This window comes from Suillus subalutaceus, assembly GCF_016647625.1.
Source record: "Suillus subalutaceus strain FC151 chromosome Unknown DFJ58scaffold_61, whole genome shotgun sequence".
NCBI classification, from domain to species: domain Eukaryota; kingdom Fungi; phylum Basidiomycota; class Agaricomycetes; order Boletales; family Suillaceae; genus Suillus; species Suillus subalutaceus.
This window is the reverse complement of record NW_024540310.1, coordinates 22,198-41,742: the sequence shown is the minus strand read 5'-3', so window position 1 is coordinate 41,742 and position 19,545 is coordinate 22,198. Positions and strand designations below refer to the sequence as shown.

Here is a 19,545-nt window from a genome sequence, read left to right as displayed (position 1 = left end):
ACATCCGTTTAGAGGCGAATCCATTATCTGTTACAGCATCGGGTGAACACCAGTATCGAGGTATTTGCTAGAGATAAGTCACATCGATGGAGGTCAACTCGATTTGGAGAGTCGAGTAAAGACTGACATGGGTGTTGAATTACTTGACACCAAGATTCGACAGGGTTTTGGAGGTCTTTGTCCAGTCATCATGACCGGCCTGGGCTCTGCATCAGGTATTCACTCGGCCAATCCCTTACGTTGCTAGGTGCTTTGCATGTCCAAGCGTAGTGCTCTAAGGGTTCCGTCCTTGCAGGCATGACCAGGTGAGAATTGCCAATTTCAACGGTGAGATGGTCGAAGATATGAGATCGGACGCGCGACTTATAGAGTCCGTGCAGTTTAGTGCATTTGTGTCTATTACTACTAATGCTAGACAGCACCGTGTTGACTTTGCAAAGAGGGGACTTGTCGAGTCTGTGGTTGATATCATTGTATGAATGTAAGTAGTTGAAGTACGGGTGAATCATTCATTTCATGCAACATAACTTACTAGCAAGTTCCGACTCCAAGTATGCCCCTCGAAGCTTGAAGTTACACATTTTACACGAACCAGCCTAAGTTGTGCACTAACTTGCAGAGATAGTGGAATTTGAGGGACACTAGCGGCTCAGACAAAAGTGCAAACATTCAATGAACAAGTCACACTGCTAACCGATCGGGTAATCACATGCTTGTTTGATGCGCGGTTCATGATGAAGTTCCCCTGCGCTGCTCGCTGTAACGCACAGCGAGCATGGCTATATTCTCGAAACCGCTCAACCTCAACGAACTATTTCGACACCAGTCATCGCGCCGACCATTACTTGTTCTGCTCGCAACAGTTCTCATTCTTCGGTCTAGACTGTTTAAAACCCTTCACAGACAAGTCAAGCTCGAGCACATCGAATGCTCTCGGTCTACCAACGCACAGTCAACGCGAACTTGCCATTGATGCTGTTCACTTTCCGCTTGTGAATGCGAGTCCAGGGCTTGGTCTTCCATTTGTGCATCAACTCCGTTCGCTCCTGCGCATAGTCCTTCCTTCGCTTTACACTCGTGAAGCGCTCCTGCTCACTGCTCACTCTACTTTCCTCGTTCTTCGTACAGTGCTGAGCATAGCTGTCGCACGCCTAGACGGTCGCATAGTAAGGGACTTGGTTAGTGCCGATGGCAAGGGATTCTTGACTGGCCTCGCTCTATGGTTTGCACTCGCTATACCAAGCATATACACAAATTCCATGGTACGTATCCTCCCCGACTCTCTTTTATCCCCGTTTATGCTCTCTTCAGATCCGTCACCTTCAATCTACACTCTCCCTCAGGTTCAGAACCCGCCTGACTCGATACATCCACGACCTCTACCTCTCCCCCGCCCCCCATCTCCGCTACTACCGCGTTCCCCTCCATGGCATCGACCAATACATCACAGCAGACGTTGACGCTTGGGCAGAGAGCGTCTCTGGTATATAGTATGTCCTTCCTCCCTCCGCATAAACAGAATTAACTCTTCCTAGTGGCAATCTCATGAAACCCTCCCTGGACCTCCTTCTCTTCACCTCCCAACTCGCAAGGTCTCTCGGCTTCAGAGGCACCATACTTCTTTTCATCAATTATTACATTACTGCTAAGGTCTGTCGACTACAATATCCTAGGGACAACGCTAACATCCACCCAGATCCTCCGCGCTGTGACACCTGCTTTTGGTCGTCTTGCAGCTGTAGAAGCCCGTCTGGAAGGTGAATACAGAGCTGGTGTAGGACGCATCGGGAGAGAGAGCGAAGAAGTCGCGTGAGTGCTCTTCGTTCTGTCTTCCATGCTTGTCGTTTCATCTAACGACAACACAGGTTCTACGACGGAGGCGCACGCGAACGAGATATCCTCACAAGAGCGTATTTGCGATTGATCAAACATGTGAATTCAATATACAAAGTATGTTCGAGTTTACGTCCTACCTTCGCACATCTTCACCGCTTTGCTCATATGATATACTCCATTTCCTATCCTCACCCATCGTGCTTTCTTCCATCCAATTCCCTTCTTCATACATCTCTCCTCATCCTAAACCCACCCCTTCCATCTCCCAAAACCTCAATTAATACCCTTCACAGATCCGTATCGCATACGAATGGACAGAAGATTTCGTCATCAAATACCTCTGGTCTGCAGCTGGGTACGGGTTGATAGCTGTGCCGCTGCTTATCACGAGGAAGCGCTCTCGTGATGTGGGTGTCGTGGATGGAGAGAGTGAGGGTAAGGGAAAGCGGGGACGAAAGCGGAAGAGCGACACGGATGACATCGTTGCTGCCAGGACAGAAAGTGAGTGTTTTAGTGCTTGGTGTGCCATGGATTTGATCCTCGTCCCCTTTTCGTTTTATATCTCCCAACGAGCAAACACAACTGACAAATTCACATAGCCTACATCTCCAACCGCCGTCTCCTCCTCTCCCTCGCAGACGCAGGTGGGAGATTGATGTATGCATATAAAGATCTACAGGAGGTTGCTGGATTGACTGGGCGGTGAGTGCTTGGTGTGTTTTCTGCGTATATTGATGGGTCTCATTCTGGTGTTCTGCATTGCTCGTGCTTTCTTATTCTGATATTCTTTACTGGATGACTGAATTACGACTCATGCGACTACTAAATGACAACTCGACGAATCCACCAAAAGACTCTACACCCTCCTTTCGACTCTACACAACCTCCCCCCCACTCCCCCCTGCACTCCCAGGGGACGGGGATACATTCGAGCTGAAGAACGTGGATATATGCATTCCGGGGGATCCCTTTGCCTCTCCCGACTCACCCTCACCCATACCTTCTCGTTCCCCCCGCTACCACCTCCAAACTCAAAGCTCACGCTGAACCAATCCCACTCCCACCCCCATCCTCGGATCCCGCCTCCTCAGAAACCCTCTCAGGGCCAGATACCACCACTCTCGTCCGCGCACTCACCCTCACGCTCCGACCAGGTATGCACCTCATGATCACGGGATCAAATGGCGTTGGGAAGACGGCTGTTGCGCGTGTTTTGGCGGGACTGTGGGCGCCTGGGAGTCGTTCGATGCTCAGGGGCTCGATGGACACTGATGGCGCACTTACGCGTCCCATAGACGACCCAGACGGCCGCCCAGGCGTATTCGTCATCCCACAACGTCCCTATCACCCCTCAGGGTCCCTCCTATCCCAAGTCATATACCCACATTCCGTCTCCGAGTTCACAGCATCCTTCGCAGCGCTGTCAGAGCTCGAAAGCTTACTGGATGCTGCTCATCTTGGGTATTTGGTGAATAGAGAGGGTGGGTGGGATGCGATTAAGGAGTGGAGGGATGTGTTGAGTGGGGGGGAGAAGCAGAGGGTGTGTTTCTTTCTTTCTTTCTTTTGATGTTTGGCTTTTCTTTCTCTCGTTCTTTTTTGGTATTGGATCTTGTTTTGTTTGAGGGATTATTGGAACGTGACAGACTGGTATTGATATCCTTGTTAACAGCTGGCAATGGCTCGCCTTTTCTACCATCGTCCCAAATTCGCGATTCTAGATGGTCAGTCTCTTGCCTTCATCCGTCTATCCCTGGTATCTGATCTAATCCAAAACGCAACAGAATGCACATCTGCCGTGAGCTCTGACGTCGAAGGCCAGATGTACGAGCACGCAAAATCATTAGGTATAACATTAATCACTGTCTCCTTGCGGTGCGTCCTGTGTTTTTCTTTCTGTCGATGCTGAATCTTGATGATGTTGACGCACGCAGACCGTCCCTGACAAAGTACCACACACACATATTGACTCTTACGGGTGATGGAACAGGGAGTTGGACGTTTAGCCGGATTGCTACGCCTCGGACTGAGGAGGGGTCGACGGAGGGGCGTAGTGAGAGTGGGCTGGCGACACCGCCTAGTGAAAGCGAATCAACCGCGGGGGGTGGCGAACGTGAACCAGCGGCAGCACGCACAGAAGACACGGGAGCCAAATACCTCGCGCGCGTCCACGAAGAGATACGTGTGCTAGAAGCACGGATTGAGGAGTCGCATGTGTGGGAGAAGAGGGTGAGGGAGCTTGGGGAGGAGTTGAAGGCGAAGTGATGTGTTGGTTCCTTCTTAGGTTGAGTGTTTTTTGTGAGGGAGGGGCGCAAGATATTGTATATGGGGCGGGTGGGGCGATGGCCTTCTGATGTGACATAGTTATTATAGGCTGGCATATATGTGGACTGGGTGTAGACACAGGGTCTGGTGATCTGGTAGCAAGGTGTGGTGCCGCTAAGCTTATCTGTCGTACGTTAAGACTGCGGTAGTTGTTATCGGACGAGTTAGCCTATCTGTTTCTACTGGGGCCTCGATACCGATTAATTAAGTATATGACTCGCTCACGTGTGGTTATTGTTAATTATGCACTCAAGCAAACTGGTGCATAGTGCACGGAAGGCACAAAGGTTATCAACGTAGAGTGTTTTCATATTGCAATGCGATATAATATTGAGTCTCCAAATAGCAGAATCATTGAAGGGCTCATGGAGCTTCCCGCATTAGCCACTGGCCCACTTTGTATCTAGAGGGGACTCCGTGACCCAATTAGCAGAAAGTAAGTACGATCCTCCAAATCACAATTCGAAACACCAACTACATGGCGGGATGAAGCTTATCACAACGAAACAAATGAATACCCATGCTCAAGAAAATTATATCGTACATCGGAACACGAAATACACAGCGTGACGAGGCTAAATATCACAACGAAAAAAAAGGATGTTCCCCGCGCAGTACCCACGTGGGGATCGTTTTGTGTGCTACACCTTTCCGTAAGTCGACTCATCTCCGCAGGTCAACGCATCTCCACCAGCATGGAAAGCAATGGACGTCATGCCTGTTCCCCCGTCGGCCCTGGCCACGACCTTGGCGTAAGATTTTCGAACGCTGAGGATCAGACGCGGTCCCAGCACAAACATCTGCAACATCTGGGCAATTGTCCAAACGCCAAAGTAATTAACGCGTCTCATGTGTGATGAGTACTGCAGAGAAATGATGAGAGAGTGGTCAGCTGCAGATGCTAGTCACAGGTCGGCGCACCGTGATATTTGGAGATAGTGAGCCAAGCGTGAAGCTAGTCATAGCAGCAAAGCTAGTAAATACAGAACTTCAGTGAAACAAGATAGTAATATCCAAATCACCAAACTCACGCTAGAAAGTAAAACGTGTGACTCTCTATCAATATTGTGAAACAGTCCCCAATGGTCGAACTTGTCGGCGATTTTTGTAGTTCACGGAAGTGCTTTATAGTGCTCCAGACCGTAAGAAACAAGGCGAGAATCTCCCATACAGTGGTAGATATCACACTGTCGAAAATCAGATACATCATGTACGTGTCAATATTGGCAATGCAGGTATGGTAACCGGAAAGGACGGCTTCCTCTGGTAAATGTCCATGAGTCTCTTGTGCTCCAGAGTTTTATCAATAATTAAAACTTACGCGCTGAAACACCCAGGTTTGCAATAACCATAATAACTACGGAGGCGATCGTGGAAGCCAGCAAGGCTACAACAAGAAAGATGAATAACTTTTTGGATCCCTGATACATGGCATTTATCCGAGCAATCATGATAACTTGAATGATATTCCAGTCAAGTCAATATCAGTAAGAAAACCGCGGGTGAGCTCACCACCCAGCATAGCATTGACAATGACAGGGTTCCACGCCTGTATGTACCAAATGATAGTACCTGAAACCCCAGTTATTTGGTGATCAAATAAATACTTCAAATGAACTCACAGCTGTCGAAATCGTCACCTTGAAGACACAACGTGACCGAGGACATCACTTACCCCTATGTAGGAGCGTAGTTAGGGGAATGGCAGGCATCGGTGCAGGATACGCACGGAATCGGAAATCCAGATATCAGGGAAAAACACTGCATGCCGCCAGTCAGAAAAAAGCGAATGCATGTGAAGATACATACGCAAGATGTTAATGCTGGTTGCGAGAGATAGTTTATTGGCACATTGCAGTTATGTAGATAGCCTTGCAAACGTACACAGAATATAGTATTCCAAAGTAGCGCACCTAGCATATGTTGAAGTCAGCATAACATGCCAAATGCGCTGGTAGCAATAACGCACACAAATATAAGGAACAGTCATGAAGGACCAACGTTGGCTCTGCCCCGAGTTGACTACATAGTTCTATTTGGTTCTGATACAGGAGTTTGCTCACCAAGATGAGTTCGAACTGTTAAAGCATTCTTAGTGAAATGTACAGGTCATGACATCAACTCACCTCTTGTCCGAATGATAGTGCTTGAATAATGTATAAAAATCAATAATCCCTCGGAGGATATTATCTCGCTCACCCCAGTCGTATATCACCACAGTAGAGCATGCAGCTGCGAAGCGATAGTCAAAAATATTGAGATGACAAACCATTGGTATCCAAATTGCTCTCTACGAACCTAGAAAATAGTTGTAAAGACGACAGAAACTGATGGTCGGCCACCAAGCGGGATCGTCTGAGATTATGGTCATATTGGGATGGGGCGTGTGATTTGAGTATGTGCAGCTGTGTGCAGATATATGATATACCGCCGCCCATCATGATTGCTTTTAAATATAGTAATTAGTTTAGCCGGTGCCTAATTCTCGAATGAGAATCACAGCAAATGTTGTTGGATGAATTCAATGAAATCAGGTGCCCTGTTACCACGCCACTACTAGTAGCTGCCACGGTCCACCACTGGCATTCAGGCAGTGCCAAATAGTAGCGAAAACGTACCAGCAGTGTTTCGTACTCGTGACTCCCACGTAGCCCTTGTAATTAGAGGGATGTGGGTTGCCTGGGCGCCTCTAGAAGTACAAGTAGATACAGCATGTTGTGCCTGGTCCTTGGCAAAAATTACGGTGGCAGAACCTCCATGGTATCCAGATGTAATTTAGATATCTGATAACACAGTTTGAATTCAAGAGAACATGAAAATGATGCCCAGATGGTGCTGCTAGGATTTAAACATAAGTACGTCCTGTGCTGCATCATGTAATTTTACGTAATCAAACGTTGTTTTCACACTCCGCTTGTCACTTGGGAACGTAGACGCCCGTAGACGTCGCTGCTCCAGTGGGAAGCAGGCACTGCATCACCAACACGTATTGCTATCACCGCTTAATCCAACGCTCAGAATAACTCCATCAGTAATACATGATAGCGCGTCTCAGCATTACACCCTCATAATGCCCATATGCATGAGGTATGCGACAAGTCAAGCTTGAGCACGTCAAATGTACCAACGCACAGTCAAAGCGAGCTGGCCAAATTTGACGCTGTTCACTTTTCGCCCGTGAATGCAAGTCCAGGACTTGGTCTTCTTCGTTGGCTCCTGCGCATAGTCCTCCCTTCGCTTTACACCCGTGAAGCACTTCTGCTCACCGCTCACTCTACATTCCTCGTCTTATATTACTGCCAAGGTCTGTCGACCACAATATCCTAGGAACAACACTAACATTTACCCAGACACACCGCGCCGTAACACCTGCTTTTGACCTTCTCGCAGCTGTAGAAGCCCGTCTGGAAGACGAATATAGGGCTAGTGTTGGGCGCGTCGGGAGAGAGAGCGAAGTGAGTGCCCTCCCTTCTGTCTTCCATGACCATCATCTGACACTAATACACGTTCTACGACGGGGGCGATCGCGAACGAGATATCCTCACAAGAGCATACTTGCGATTGATCAAACATGCAAATTCGGTATACAAGGTATGTTCGAGTTTGCCTCCTACCTTCGCACACCTCCATCATTCCGTCACGTTCTGCTCTCATCAAACGCTCCTGCACCTCATATCCTCACCTATCGTGCTTTCTTCCAACCAATCCCCTTATCCATACATCCCAGTTCTATCTTTCAAAACCTCAACCAATACCCTTCACAAATCTGCGTCGCATACGAACGGACGGAAGATTTCGTCATAACCCTCCGGTCCGCTGCTGGGCTGATAGCTATTCCGCTGCTTATCATGAGGAAGCGCTCTCGTGGTGCGGGAGTTATGGATGAAGAGGGCAAGGAAAAGCGACTCATGTACGCGTATAAAGATCTGCAGGAGGTTGCTGGATTGACTGGGCGGTGAGTGTTTTGGGTTTTCTGTGTGCAGCGATGGGTCTCATTCTGGTGTTCTGCATTGCTCGTGCTTTCTTATTCTGATATTCTGCATTCGATGACTGAATGACGACTCGCTCGACTACTGAACTACAACTCGACAAATCTACCAAAAGACTCTACACCCTCCTTTCAACCCTGCACAACCTCCCCCCCCCCCCCCCCCCCCACTCCCCCCTGCTCCCGCAAAGGACGAGGACACATCCGTGCTGAAGAACGCGGATATATGTATTCCAAGGGATCCCTTTACCTCTTCCGACTCACCTTCACCTACACCTTCTCACCCCCCCGCTATCACCTCTAAACTCAAAGCTCATACGAGCACGCAGAATCATTGGGGATAGGATTGATCGTCATCTCCTTGCGGTTCGTTTCTGTGTGGTTCTTTTTGTCGATGCTGAATTCTGATGATGTTGACGCACGCAGACAGTCTCTGACAAGAAATCACACGCATATATTGACTCTGTCGGACGATGGGACGGAGAGTTGGACGTTTAGCCGGATTGCTACGCTTCGGGCTTAGGAGGCGTTGACGAAGGGGTGCGACGAGAGCGGACCGGCGACACCTAGAAGTGCTTTATGGCAATCCAGACCGCAAGAAACAAGGTGAGGATCTCCCATACAGCAGTGGATATCAGACTCTCGTACTACATTCAAATCTATCATGTATGTGTCAAATTCGATAATGCAGATATGGTAGCCGGAAAGGACGACCTCTGGTAAATGTCCATGAGTCTTTTGTGATCAAAGCTTTAACATGAATAATTAAAACTTACGCGTTGAAATACCCCGGCTTCCGAGTCCGTTTACCATCGAGTGTCTGTACAAGGATTGACAGGGAAAGGTGTTGCTGTGGTAAGCTGGCTAGAATGGACCAAGCTGTCTGTCTCTCACGCCATGTACAGCTCTGTGCAGATAGACTGGTGAATCTGGGTTTGAATTTGGACTGTGCGCGCTCTGGAGTAATCACATGACGGAAAAGCCTTTTCGGGAATTAGATAAGTCTTTGCTAAGTTCTCGATTACATACCGAACGTGTCGTTCAGGTAACATTGCTCGTCGACTCCGGCAGCGATCAGCTCTCGTTCCACTGGCCCCTGCACTCGGACAGCCCTATTTATGATTTGAATTCAAACTTCGGCTTCTTCTGAGATAGTACTGGTCCTAAGCGCTGTTCTCAAGGGGAAAATGTCTCAAGGATGGTCCTGGGATGACGGGGACCTCTCGATGCTCATTGACACTGATGTCAACCGGTCCGTAGACTCTGGATTTGTCGACCCCACTGTTTGCCTCATAGAGGGGCTGGTCACCAGTCTACTGTACAGATCCCAGTAATTTACTGATGGATATCTAAAATACATCTCCGTGAGCCTCGGATACCATGCATGGAGTTCTGCCAGGTTCTGCCAGCCTCCTTTCGTGTGGTTTCTGCCATGATGCAGGCACAACGTGCTATATCTACCTTTACTTATAGGCGCCCAGGCAGCCATATCCACCTTCAATTACAAGGGAGTCAATGGCCCTTCAAGTATCATTGAAAATTACCCATAAAAACGGCGCTGGCAGGTGAGCACTCCGGTTTGGAGTTGTGTTTCGTTGGTGCCATTTGCGTTGAAAATTTGCTATAAAGCACATGAGTACGAGTTGGTATACCTTAGCAACGAACAAACTGATCCGAGAACATCCAGGAAATGGCAGCTCCACGGCCTGTCTATCATATGGTAGACTTCTGGGACCTGTTTGCGTTGAGATCTGGATTCAGCGCTGCAGCCATTATGATACGGTGGTGATATCAAACGGAGTTTGAACCATCTGTGAGGGCTGACAGCAGCTGAAGCGCTGACTTCCCGCGCTCTCCCCTGCTGTCCGCCTTTCGTGCTCATCCAGCAGCTCGACTGTGCTCCTTCGTGTCCTTCGCGCGTGTGGCAGTCAACAAACAGCTGCCCGATTGGCATGAGGAGCTGTAACCCAGCGATGAGACCGTCACGGTCCTATCATTAAGGTAATGGTAGACCATAATGTGCTATGACCGTCATGATAAACTAGGTCGTCCTGTCAGGATCATGCATAAACCTGATCGGTATTCAAAAATTCAGCGGATCTAAAAATGTACTCTGCTCGCTATGAGGGCTTCTCCACTACCGTCCCGTTTCTACGTGATTTCACTCCGCGACTTTTGATGCGAACTAATCACTATAAAAGCGATGAACGGAGTATCATGATATCTGGGTATATCTCAAATACGCCTTATCCTGGAATATGTCGATGGTTCCAGATGTTCCCGCTGTCCCGCTCATCAGGTCTTCTTCTTTTATCAATTGTTTTGTAGGTTCGTAGAGAGCAATTGGGATGCCAATGATGACAGCTCAATATATGAGACTATCGCTTCGCAGCTGCAAGCTCTACAGTGGTGGTATACGATTGGGGTGAGTGATATAATACGTTCCGAGAGATCATTGATATGTATACAGTATTTAAGCATTAACATTCGGACAAGAGGTAAGTCGATATCATGAGCTGCGCATCTCACTAAGAATGCTTTAACAGTTCGAATTGATCTTAGTGAGCAAAGCCTTATATAAGAACCAAATAGGATGACGGAGTTGACTTGGGGCAGAGGAAACGTTGGTCCTTCATGAGTGTTCTTTATGTTTGTGTACGTTATTGCTACGAGCACAGTTGGCATGTTGTACTGACTTCAACATCTGCTAGGTGCGCTACATTGGTATACTTTTTTCTGCGTACGTTTGCAAGGCTATCTACATAATATTGCAATGTGCTAATAAGTCATATCTCGCAATCAGCATCAACATCTTGTGTATGTGTCCTCAAATGCATTCGCTCCTTCTGACTAAGGGCATGCAGCGATTCTCCCTGTCTCAATTACCAATGTAGTGGGTATTCTGCACTGACGCCTGCCATTCCCATTCAACTATTAACTACGCTCTTATATAGGAGTGAGTGATGTTCTATGCTAGCTTGTGTCCGCAATAAAATGACTTCAACAGCTGCAAGTTCATTTGAAGTATTTATTCCACCACCAAGTAACTGGGTTTTCAGGCACTATCATTTGGTACGTAGGGACATGGACCCCTGTCATCGTAAATGCTATGCTAGGCGGTGAGCTCACCCATGACTTCCTGACTGATATTAACTTGACTGAAATATCATTCAAAGTCACCATGATTGCTCGGATAAATGCCATGTGTCTGGGATCTCGAAAGTTACTCATCTCTCTTGTTGTAGCCTTGCTGGCTTGTACGATCGCCTCCGGAGTTATGGTGGTAATCGGAAACCTGACTGTTTCGGCGCGTAAGTTTTAGTCATTGATGAAAGCTTGGAGCACAAGAGACTCATGGACATTTACTAGAGGAGGTCATCCTCTCTGACCACTATATATGCATTGACTCCATGAACATGGACATGACAAATCTGACTTATGAGAGTGTTATATCCACTGCTGTATGGGAGATCCTCGCCTTGTTTCTCACAGCCTGGATTGTTATCAAGCACTTCCGACAATCGCCGACAGGATCGACCATTGGGCACCGTTTCAAGATGTTAACACAGAGTCACATGTTTTACTTTCTAGCGTGAGTTCGGTTATTTGGATGTTATTATCTTGTTTCACTGAAGTTCCGCATGTGATAGCTTTGCTGCTATGGCTTCCTTCAGACTTGGCTCAGTGTCTCTAAATATTATGGTGTGCTAACCTGCGACTGGCATCTGCAGCTGACCACTCTCTCACCATTTCTCTGCAGAACTCATTATCCATGGGAAGTGATGTTTACTCTGGCCTTTGGTCAATCGCCGAGGTATTGCAGCTGTTTGTGCTGGGACCGCGTCTGATCCTCAGCATTCGAGAATATCACGCTAAGCTCGTGGCTACTAATAGGGCCGACAGGGGAATAGCCATGACGTCTATCAGTGCTTTCCAGGCTGGTCGACCAGCGGTAGATACAGAGTGGCTAATCGATGCTTGAGGCTCCATGAGCCCAGCTTTCAAAGATTCTACTACCTAGACACTTCTCAGTAATGTACAATATTATATCGCAGTGCGATATGAAAACACTCTACATTGATAACCTTTATGCCTTCGATGTATTATGAACCTGTTTGCTTGAATGCACAATTGGCACATGTGAGTGAGTTATAGCTCACCGCCCAGCATGGCATTGACGATGACAGGGGTCCATGTTCCTATGTACCATATGATAGCGCCTGCCAGTGAGATACCAGTTACCTGGTGATGGAATAAATACTTCAAATGAACTTACAGCTGTTGAAGACATTGTCTGGAGGATACAAGCAAGTAGATAATATCACTCACTCCTATATCAGAGCGCAGTTAGTACTTGAACGGGAATGGGAATGGCAGGCATCGGTGCAGAATACGCACCTACATCGGTAATCGAGAAAGGGAGAATCGCTGCATGCCGCCAGTCAGACGAAGCGAACGCATTTGAAGACACATACACAGGATGTTGATGCTGGTTGTGAGATATGACTTATTAGCACATTGCAGTGTTATGTAGATAGCCTTGTAAACGTACGCAGCAAATAGTATTCCAATGTAGCGCACCTAGCATATGTTGAAGTCAGCGCAACATTCCAACTGCGCTCGTAGCAATAACGTACGCAAATATAAAGAACAGTCATGAAGGACTGACGTTGCCTCTACCCCGAGTCAATTGCATCATCCTGTTTAGTTCTAATGTAGGACTTTGCTCACCAAGATCAGTTCGAACTGTGAAAGCATTATTACATAGTTAGTGAGATGTGCAGGTCATGACATCAAGTTACCTCTTGTCCGAACGTTGATACTTGAATACTGCCATGTGCATATCAATGATCCCTTGGAACGTATTATCTCGCTCATCCCAGTCGTATACCACTACAGTAGAGCTTGCAGCTGCGAAACGATAGTCAAGTATATTGAGATGTCACCATTGGCATCCAAATTTCTCTATACGAACCCACAAAATGGTTGATAAGAGAAGAAGAACTGATGAACGCCCACAAAGTGGGATCATCTGAGACTAGGTCGTATCGGGATGGGGCGTATTTGAGCGCGTACAGATATGACGCCGTCCATAATTTTTATGGTGATTGGTTTGAGTGTCTGTGACTACGTAATGAAAGTGGCGTAGGGAGCAGAACTAGTGCCACCTACTTGGGGTCAGTTCCGCCGGTCATCACCGGCAAAACTCCACGTACTAGACTATAACGACGACTCGGACATCAAACGGTTACCTCGTCCCATCCCACGTCATCCTCACCATTGTAATTCACCACCTTGGTTATCTTCATCTAGAATTCTGAATAGCCTGGAATTATTCCTTGTTCGACCTGATCCTCTCATCTTCGGTCCTCTTTAACTTTGTGAGAGCTGCAAATTCAGGAGCAACTGTCGTCGGGCGAGATACTCTTTGGACCAGCAAGAAAGTCATCTGCATCACGAGGCTCTGTCAAGAGTGGAGGTGCCTGCGCGAAGGATGCTTCAAGATCCTGTGCAGTCTTGACAAATGTCGAAATCGAAATGATCATTGATCAGTGACTCGTGCAAGGGGACATCCTGATTCCTCTATCATGCACCATCCTACATTAGGAACATCGGTTTTCATATTCTATTGACGTTCAGACTGTGCTATCAGATCTAACTTGATCAAATCTCCGGTGGATCCTTCGCGACTCTCGGATACCCTGAAGTTCTGCCAGGTTCTGCCATCCTCCCTTTGCGTGAGTTCTGCCGTGGGCACTGGGTAGGCACAACCAACCATTTTTCCAGACCGGTTGGCAAAACTCCCGAGTTCCGCCAACAACACTAAGTCTAACACGGACCAGGCGCAAGACTTCAGTATGTCAATGCTGTATTATTGATAATGAACGGATGGTCATGATGATTGCACAGGTAAGAGGGGCATTTGCAACATCACACGATCAAGTGACAGATTGGTAGGAACGCCTGAGGAGTCAATGTCGACTTTAGCGTGACTACCTAGACTTGTAACCAATCTGGAGTCCTCTGGAGTACATCTTTGAGAGGTTGACGCGCCGTCAACTTTAGTATGGCAGTGCTGGTTACGAGCCTAGTGACTATCGGGAATAGCACGACTGCTTGCAGTGAGACGTCAAGGAAGCACCTTCAAAAGTCAAGGCTAGTATGCGCAGCAGATGAGCAGATCTAATCTAGTCGACATGGTCAAATCACCGTACACCACCAACCACCCAAAACCTCGGGTAGACCCAAAGAAATATTTTACTAACTTAGAGTCTGTTCGGACTACGCAACTTATAGTCAGCCAAGACATAGAGAGCGCATGTCAGCACATACACATCATCACATCATACCGAGTTCATCGTCGAGACACATTGTCCAACGGCACTATATCTGCAGATTCTGCACGCACTCCATAAGTCCCATCCTGATATGATCACAGTCTCAGAAGAACTCGCTTTGTTGGTGCTTATTTCTTCCAGCTACGTTATAGGTTCGTATAGAGCAATTGGGATACCAATGGTGACGTCTCAATATATTTGAATGTCGCCTGACAGCTGCAAGCTCTACTATGGTGGTATACGACTGGGGTAGGCGGGATAATATGTTCCGAGGGACCATTGATATTTATACCGAGTACTCAAGTATTAACATTCGGACAAGAGGTGAGTTGACGTCACGACCTGCGTATCTCACTAAGAATGCTTTCACAGTTCGAACTGATCTTGGTGAGCAAAATCCTACATCAGAACAAAACAGGATGGTGCAATTGACTCGGGGCAGAGCCAACATTGGTCCTTCATGACCGTTCTTTATATTTGCGTATGTTATTGCTGCGTAGAGCGCAATTGGCATGCTGTGCTGACTTCAACATATGCTAGGTGCGCTACATCGCAATACTAAGTTGTGTGTACGTCTGCAAGGCTATCTGCATAACACTGCAATGCGCTGATAAGTCATCTCTCGCAACCAGCGTCAACATCCTGGGTATGTGTCCCCAGATGCGTTCGCTTCTTCTGACAGGCAGCATGCAGGAAATATCCCTGTTTCGATTACTGATGCAGTGGGTATTCTGCACCAATGCCTGTCATTCCCATTCAACTTCTTACAATGCTCCTATGTAGGGGTGAGTAGTGATATTCCTGGCCTATGTCTTCAAAATAACGACTTCACAGTTGTGAGTTCATTTGAAGTATTCATCCCACCATCAAGTAACTGGGGTTTCAGGTACTATCACCGGGTACATATTGATAGGGATTCCTGTCATCGTCAATGCCATGCTGGGCGGTGAGCTCGCCCGTGGTGCCTTACTTATATTGACTTGACTGAAATATTATTCAAGTCATCATGATTGCTCGGATATATGCCATGTATCTGGGATCGCAAAAGTTGCTCATCTTTCTTGTTGTAGCCTTACTGGCTTGCACGATCACCTCCGGCGTTATGGTGATCATTGAAAACCTGGGTTTTTCAGCGCGTAAGTTTTAATTATTGATGAAAGCCTGTGGCACAAGAGACTCACGAGCATTCACCAGAGGAAAATGACCTTTTCGGCTACTATTTCTGCATTGACGGCAGGTACATGTACATGACAAATCTGACTTACCAGAGTGCGATTTGCATCGCTGCATGGGAGATCCTGGCCTTGTTTCTTACAGTCTGGATTGTTATAAAACACTTCCGTGAACTGCGACAATCCCCGGCAGGAACGACCATGGAGGACTGTTTCGCAGTCCTAATACAAAGTCACGTGTTTTACTTTCTAGCGTGAGTTCGGTGATTTGGATGTTGTTATCTTGTTTCACTGAAGTTCCACATGTGCTAGCTTTGCTACTATGGCTTGCTTGAGACTTAGTTCGTTGTCTCCCAATATCATGGTGCGCCGACCTGTGACTGGAATATGCAGCTGACCACTCTCATCATTTCTCTGTAGAACTCCACTGCGGCAAGTGATATTTATTCAATTGCCCAGATGTTGCAGATGTTTGTGCTGGGACCGCATCTGATCCTCAGCGTTCGAGAACATTACGCTAAGGTCGTGGCCAGGACTGACGGGGGAACAGACATGACGTCCATTGCTTTCCAGATTGGTAGAGATACGTTGACCGGTGTAGATGCGTCAACTACCTGAGATATGTAGCACATCAAACGATCCAAATGATCTCCCACAGTACTGTTTGGGGAGCATGCATATTTATTTGTTTCGTTGTGATATTTATTTCGCCTCGTCGCGCTATGCATTTGGTGTTCCGAAGTGATTCGGAGGATAGAGCTTCTTGTACTTACTTTCTGCTACCTGGGACATGGAGTCCTCTATAGATACGAAGTGGCCAATCGATGCTTGGAGCTCCACGAACCCAGCCTTTCAAATATGCTATTAGTGTCTTCCGGCCTTTGTCATGGTCTTCACCACTTCTTCCCTTGCTTACTATGCTCAGGCATAGCATCAGGAAAAAGGTTGGCCGCCATTTGCACTCTGCGAAACTATATAGCTCTGTGTAGGCTACATAGCACAATAGAGCATCCTCATATTATATATAGAACTACATACAGTACTGTAGCACAGTTGAATGCTCATACTAGCTATGTAATACCATCACATTTATTGTTTGGTTGCGACTTGACACACCTTGAACTTGAAATCGTAAGAATTGAGCACGCCTTATCCTTCGGAACACCGAACAGTGAATACATAGCGCGACGAGGCTAAATTTCAACGAAACAAATGAATGTGCATTCTCCCCACACAGTACCGAGGTTGATCATTTTGATCGTGTTATGTGCTATACATCACCGGTCAACGCATCTCCACCAACCTGGAAAGAACTGATGGACGTCAAGTCTATTTCCCAGTCAGCCCTTGCCACCAGCTTAGCGTGATATTCTCGAATGCTAAGGATCAGACGCGGTCCCAGGACAAACATCTGCAATACCTCCGCGATTGCCCAAATGCCAGAGTAAATATCACTTCCTATGGATGACGAGTCCTGCAGAGACATGTGAAATGATGAGAGTGGTCAGATATTAGTCACAGGTCGGCGCACCCTAATGTTTGGAGACAGTGAGCCAAGTTTCAAGGAAGCCACAATAGCAAAGCTAGCACATGCAGAACTTCAGCGAAACAAGATAATAACATCCAAATTACCGAACTCACGCTAGAAAGTAAAACGCGTGACTCTGCATTAACATCGTTAAGCAGTTCCCAATGGTCGATCCTGCCGGCGATTGTCGCAGTTCACAGAAGTGTTTTATAACAATCCAGACTGTAAGAAACAAGGCGAGGATCTCCCACACAGCGGTGGATATCATGCTCTCGTAATTCAGATTTGTCTTGTACGTGTCCATGTAGTCAATGCAGATATAGTAGCCGGAAAGGATGGCCTCCTCTGGTGAATGCCCATGAGTCTCTTGTGCCCTAGGCGTTCGCCCATAATCAAACCTTACCCGCTGAAACACCCAGGTTTTCAATTATCACCATAACTCCGGAGGCGATCGTGCAAGCCAGCAAGGTTACAACAAGAAAGATGAGCATCTTTTTGGATCCCCGATACATGGCATTTATCCGAGCAATCATTGTGACTTTGAATGATATTTCAGTCAAGTCAATATCAGTAAGGAAGCTGCGGATGAGCTCACCGCCCAGCATGGCATTTACGATGACAGGGGCCCATGTCCCTACGTACCAAATAATAATGCCTAAAATCCCAGTTACTCGGTGGGGGAATAAATACTTCAAATAATCTTACAGCTGTTGAAGTCATTTTATTGCGGACACAAGCCAGCAGAGAATACCACTCACTCCTATATAAGAGCGTAGTTAGTAGTTGAATGGGAATGGCAGGCATCGGGACAGAATACGCACTACATCGGTAATCGAGAAAGGGAGAATCGCTGCATGCCGCCAGTCAGAAGAAGAAGCGAACGCATTAAGTTGAAGATACATACATAGGATGTTGATGCTGGTTGTGAGATATGACTTATTAGCATATTGCAGTGTTATGTAGGTAGCATTGCAAACGTACGCAGAAAATAGTATTCCGATGTAGCGCACCTAGCATATGTTGAAGTCAGTACAACATGCCAACTGCGCTCGTAGCGATAACGCACACAAATATAAAGAACGGTCATGAAGGACCAACGTTGCCTCTGCCCCAAGTCAATTGCATCATCCTATTTGGTTCCAATACATTGCTCACTAAGATTAGTTCGAACTGTTAAAGCATTCTTAGTGAGATGCGCAGGATCGTAGGTCATGACATCAACTGACCTCTTGTCCGAATGTCAATACTTGAATGCTGTATACATATCAATGATCCTCCGGAATATATTATCTCGCTCACCCCAGTCGTATACCACCACAGTAGAGCTTGCAGCTGTGAGACAATAGTCAAGGATATTGAGATGTCACCATTGGCATCCAAATTTCTCTATACAAACCTACAAAATAGTTGACAAGAGAAGAAGAACTGATGAACGGCCACCAAACGGGATCATCTGAGACCATGGTCATATCGGGATGGGGCGTATTGGAGTGCGTGCAGATAGTATACCGCCGTCCATAGGTTTTATAGTGATTAGTTTGGGTGCCTGTGACCATGTAGTGAAAGTACTGGGGTAGAACTACTTGGGGTCAGTTCTACCGGTTATAACCGATGCTACTAGACTATGTGTACTAGTTATGACGTACGGCGTGCCTAACGACGATTCGGATATCAAACGGTTGCCTCGTCCCAGGGCCATCCATCCGTCATCCTCACCGTTGTAATTCACCACCTCCGAGTCAGTTAACTTCATCTATTTGAATAGCCTGCGGAATTACTCCTTGTTCGACCCGATTCAACTCACCAAAATCAAAGCATTTCCCTCGAGTACTTCAACTACGTCAAAGTTCTCATCTTTTTCGGTCCTCTTCGACTCTTTGAGAGCCTCAAATTCAGGAGCAATCGTCGTCAGGCGAGATACTCTCTGGACCAGCAAGAAGGTCATCTGCGTCACAAGGCTTGGTCGAGAGTGGAGGTGCCCACGCGAAGGATGCTTCAAGATCCTGTGCAATCTCGACAGATGAGTCGAAATTGACATTGTTAAATATTGATCAGTGATGCAGACATGTTCTATTGAGTTCAAACTGTGCTATTAATTACATGTCTGGCAGATTCTCCGCGGGTGCCGGATACTCTAGAGTTCTGTCATGGGCCAGGCACAACCATTTTTCCAGAACGGTTCCCGAGTTCTACCAATTCTAACACGGACTAGCCGCAGGACTTCATTATGTCAGTGCTGTATATTATTGACAATGAACTGATGATCATGATGAGGATGTGCACGGGTAAGAGCGGCATTTGCAACATCACACGATCAAGCGACAGATCGGTAGGAACGCCTGAGTCAATGTCGACTTCGGC

The 19,545-nt window shown here is 47.0% G+C and overlaps 2 protein-coding genes across 2 annotated transcripts; both read left to right on the top strand.

Annotated features, from left to right (window-relative positions):
- Window positions 1-722: 722 nt before the first annotated feature.
- Window positions 723-4,156, top strand: DFJ58DRAFT_746130 (ABC transporter transmembrane region 2-domain-containing protein). The gene is made up of 11 exons (XM_041387440.1): window positions 723-1,262; window positions 1,312-1,490; window positions 1,536-1,650; window positions 1,697-1,809; window positions 1,866-1,950; window positions 2,130-2,337; window positions 2,436-2,538; window positions 2,776-3,376; window positions 3,506-3,557; window positions 3,618-3,708; window positions 3,768-4,156. The coding sequence occupies exons 1-11, from the start codon at window positions 732-734 to the stop codon at window positions 4,096-4,098; spliced, it is 2,409 nt and encodes an 802-aa protein (XP_041243307.1). The 5' UTR covers window positions 723-731; the 3' UTR covers window positions 4,099-4,156.
- Window positions 4,157-7,200: 3,044 nt separating this feature from the next.
- DFJ58DRAFT_914404 (uncharacterized protein) lies at window positions 7,201-8,734 on the top strand. The gene is made up of 6 exons (XM_041395383.1): window positions 7,201-7,245; window positions 7,299-7,462; window positions 7,549-7,613; window positions 7,761-8,113; window positions 8,263-8,512; window positions 8,573-8,734. Exons 1-5 carry the CDS (start codon window positions 7,229-7,231, stop codon window positions 8,357-8,359), a joined length of 696 nt encoding a protein of 231 aa, XP_041243306.1. The 5' UTR covers window positions 7,201-7,228; the 3' UTR covers window positions 8,360-8,512; window positions 8,573-8,734.
- The last annotated feature ends 10,811 nt before the right edge of the window (window positions 8,735-19,545 follow it).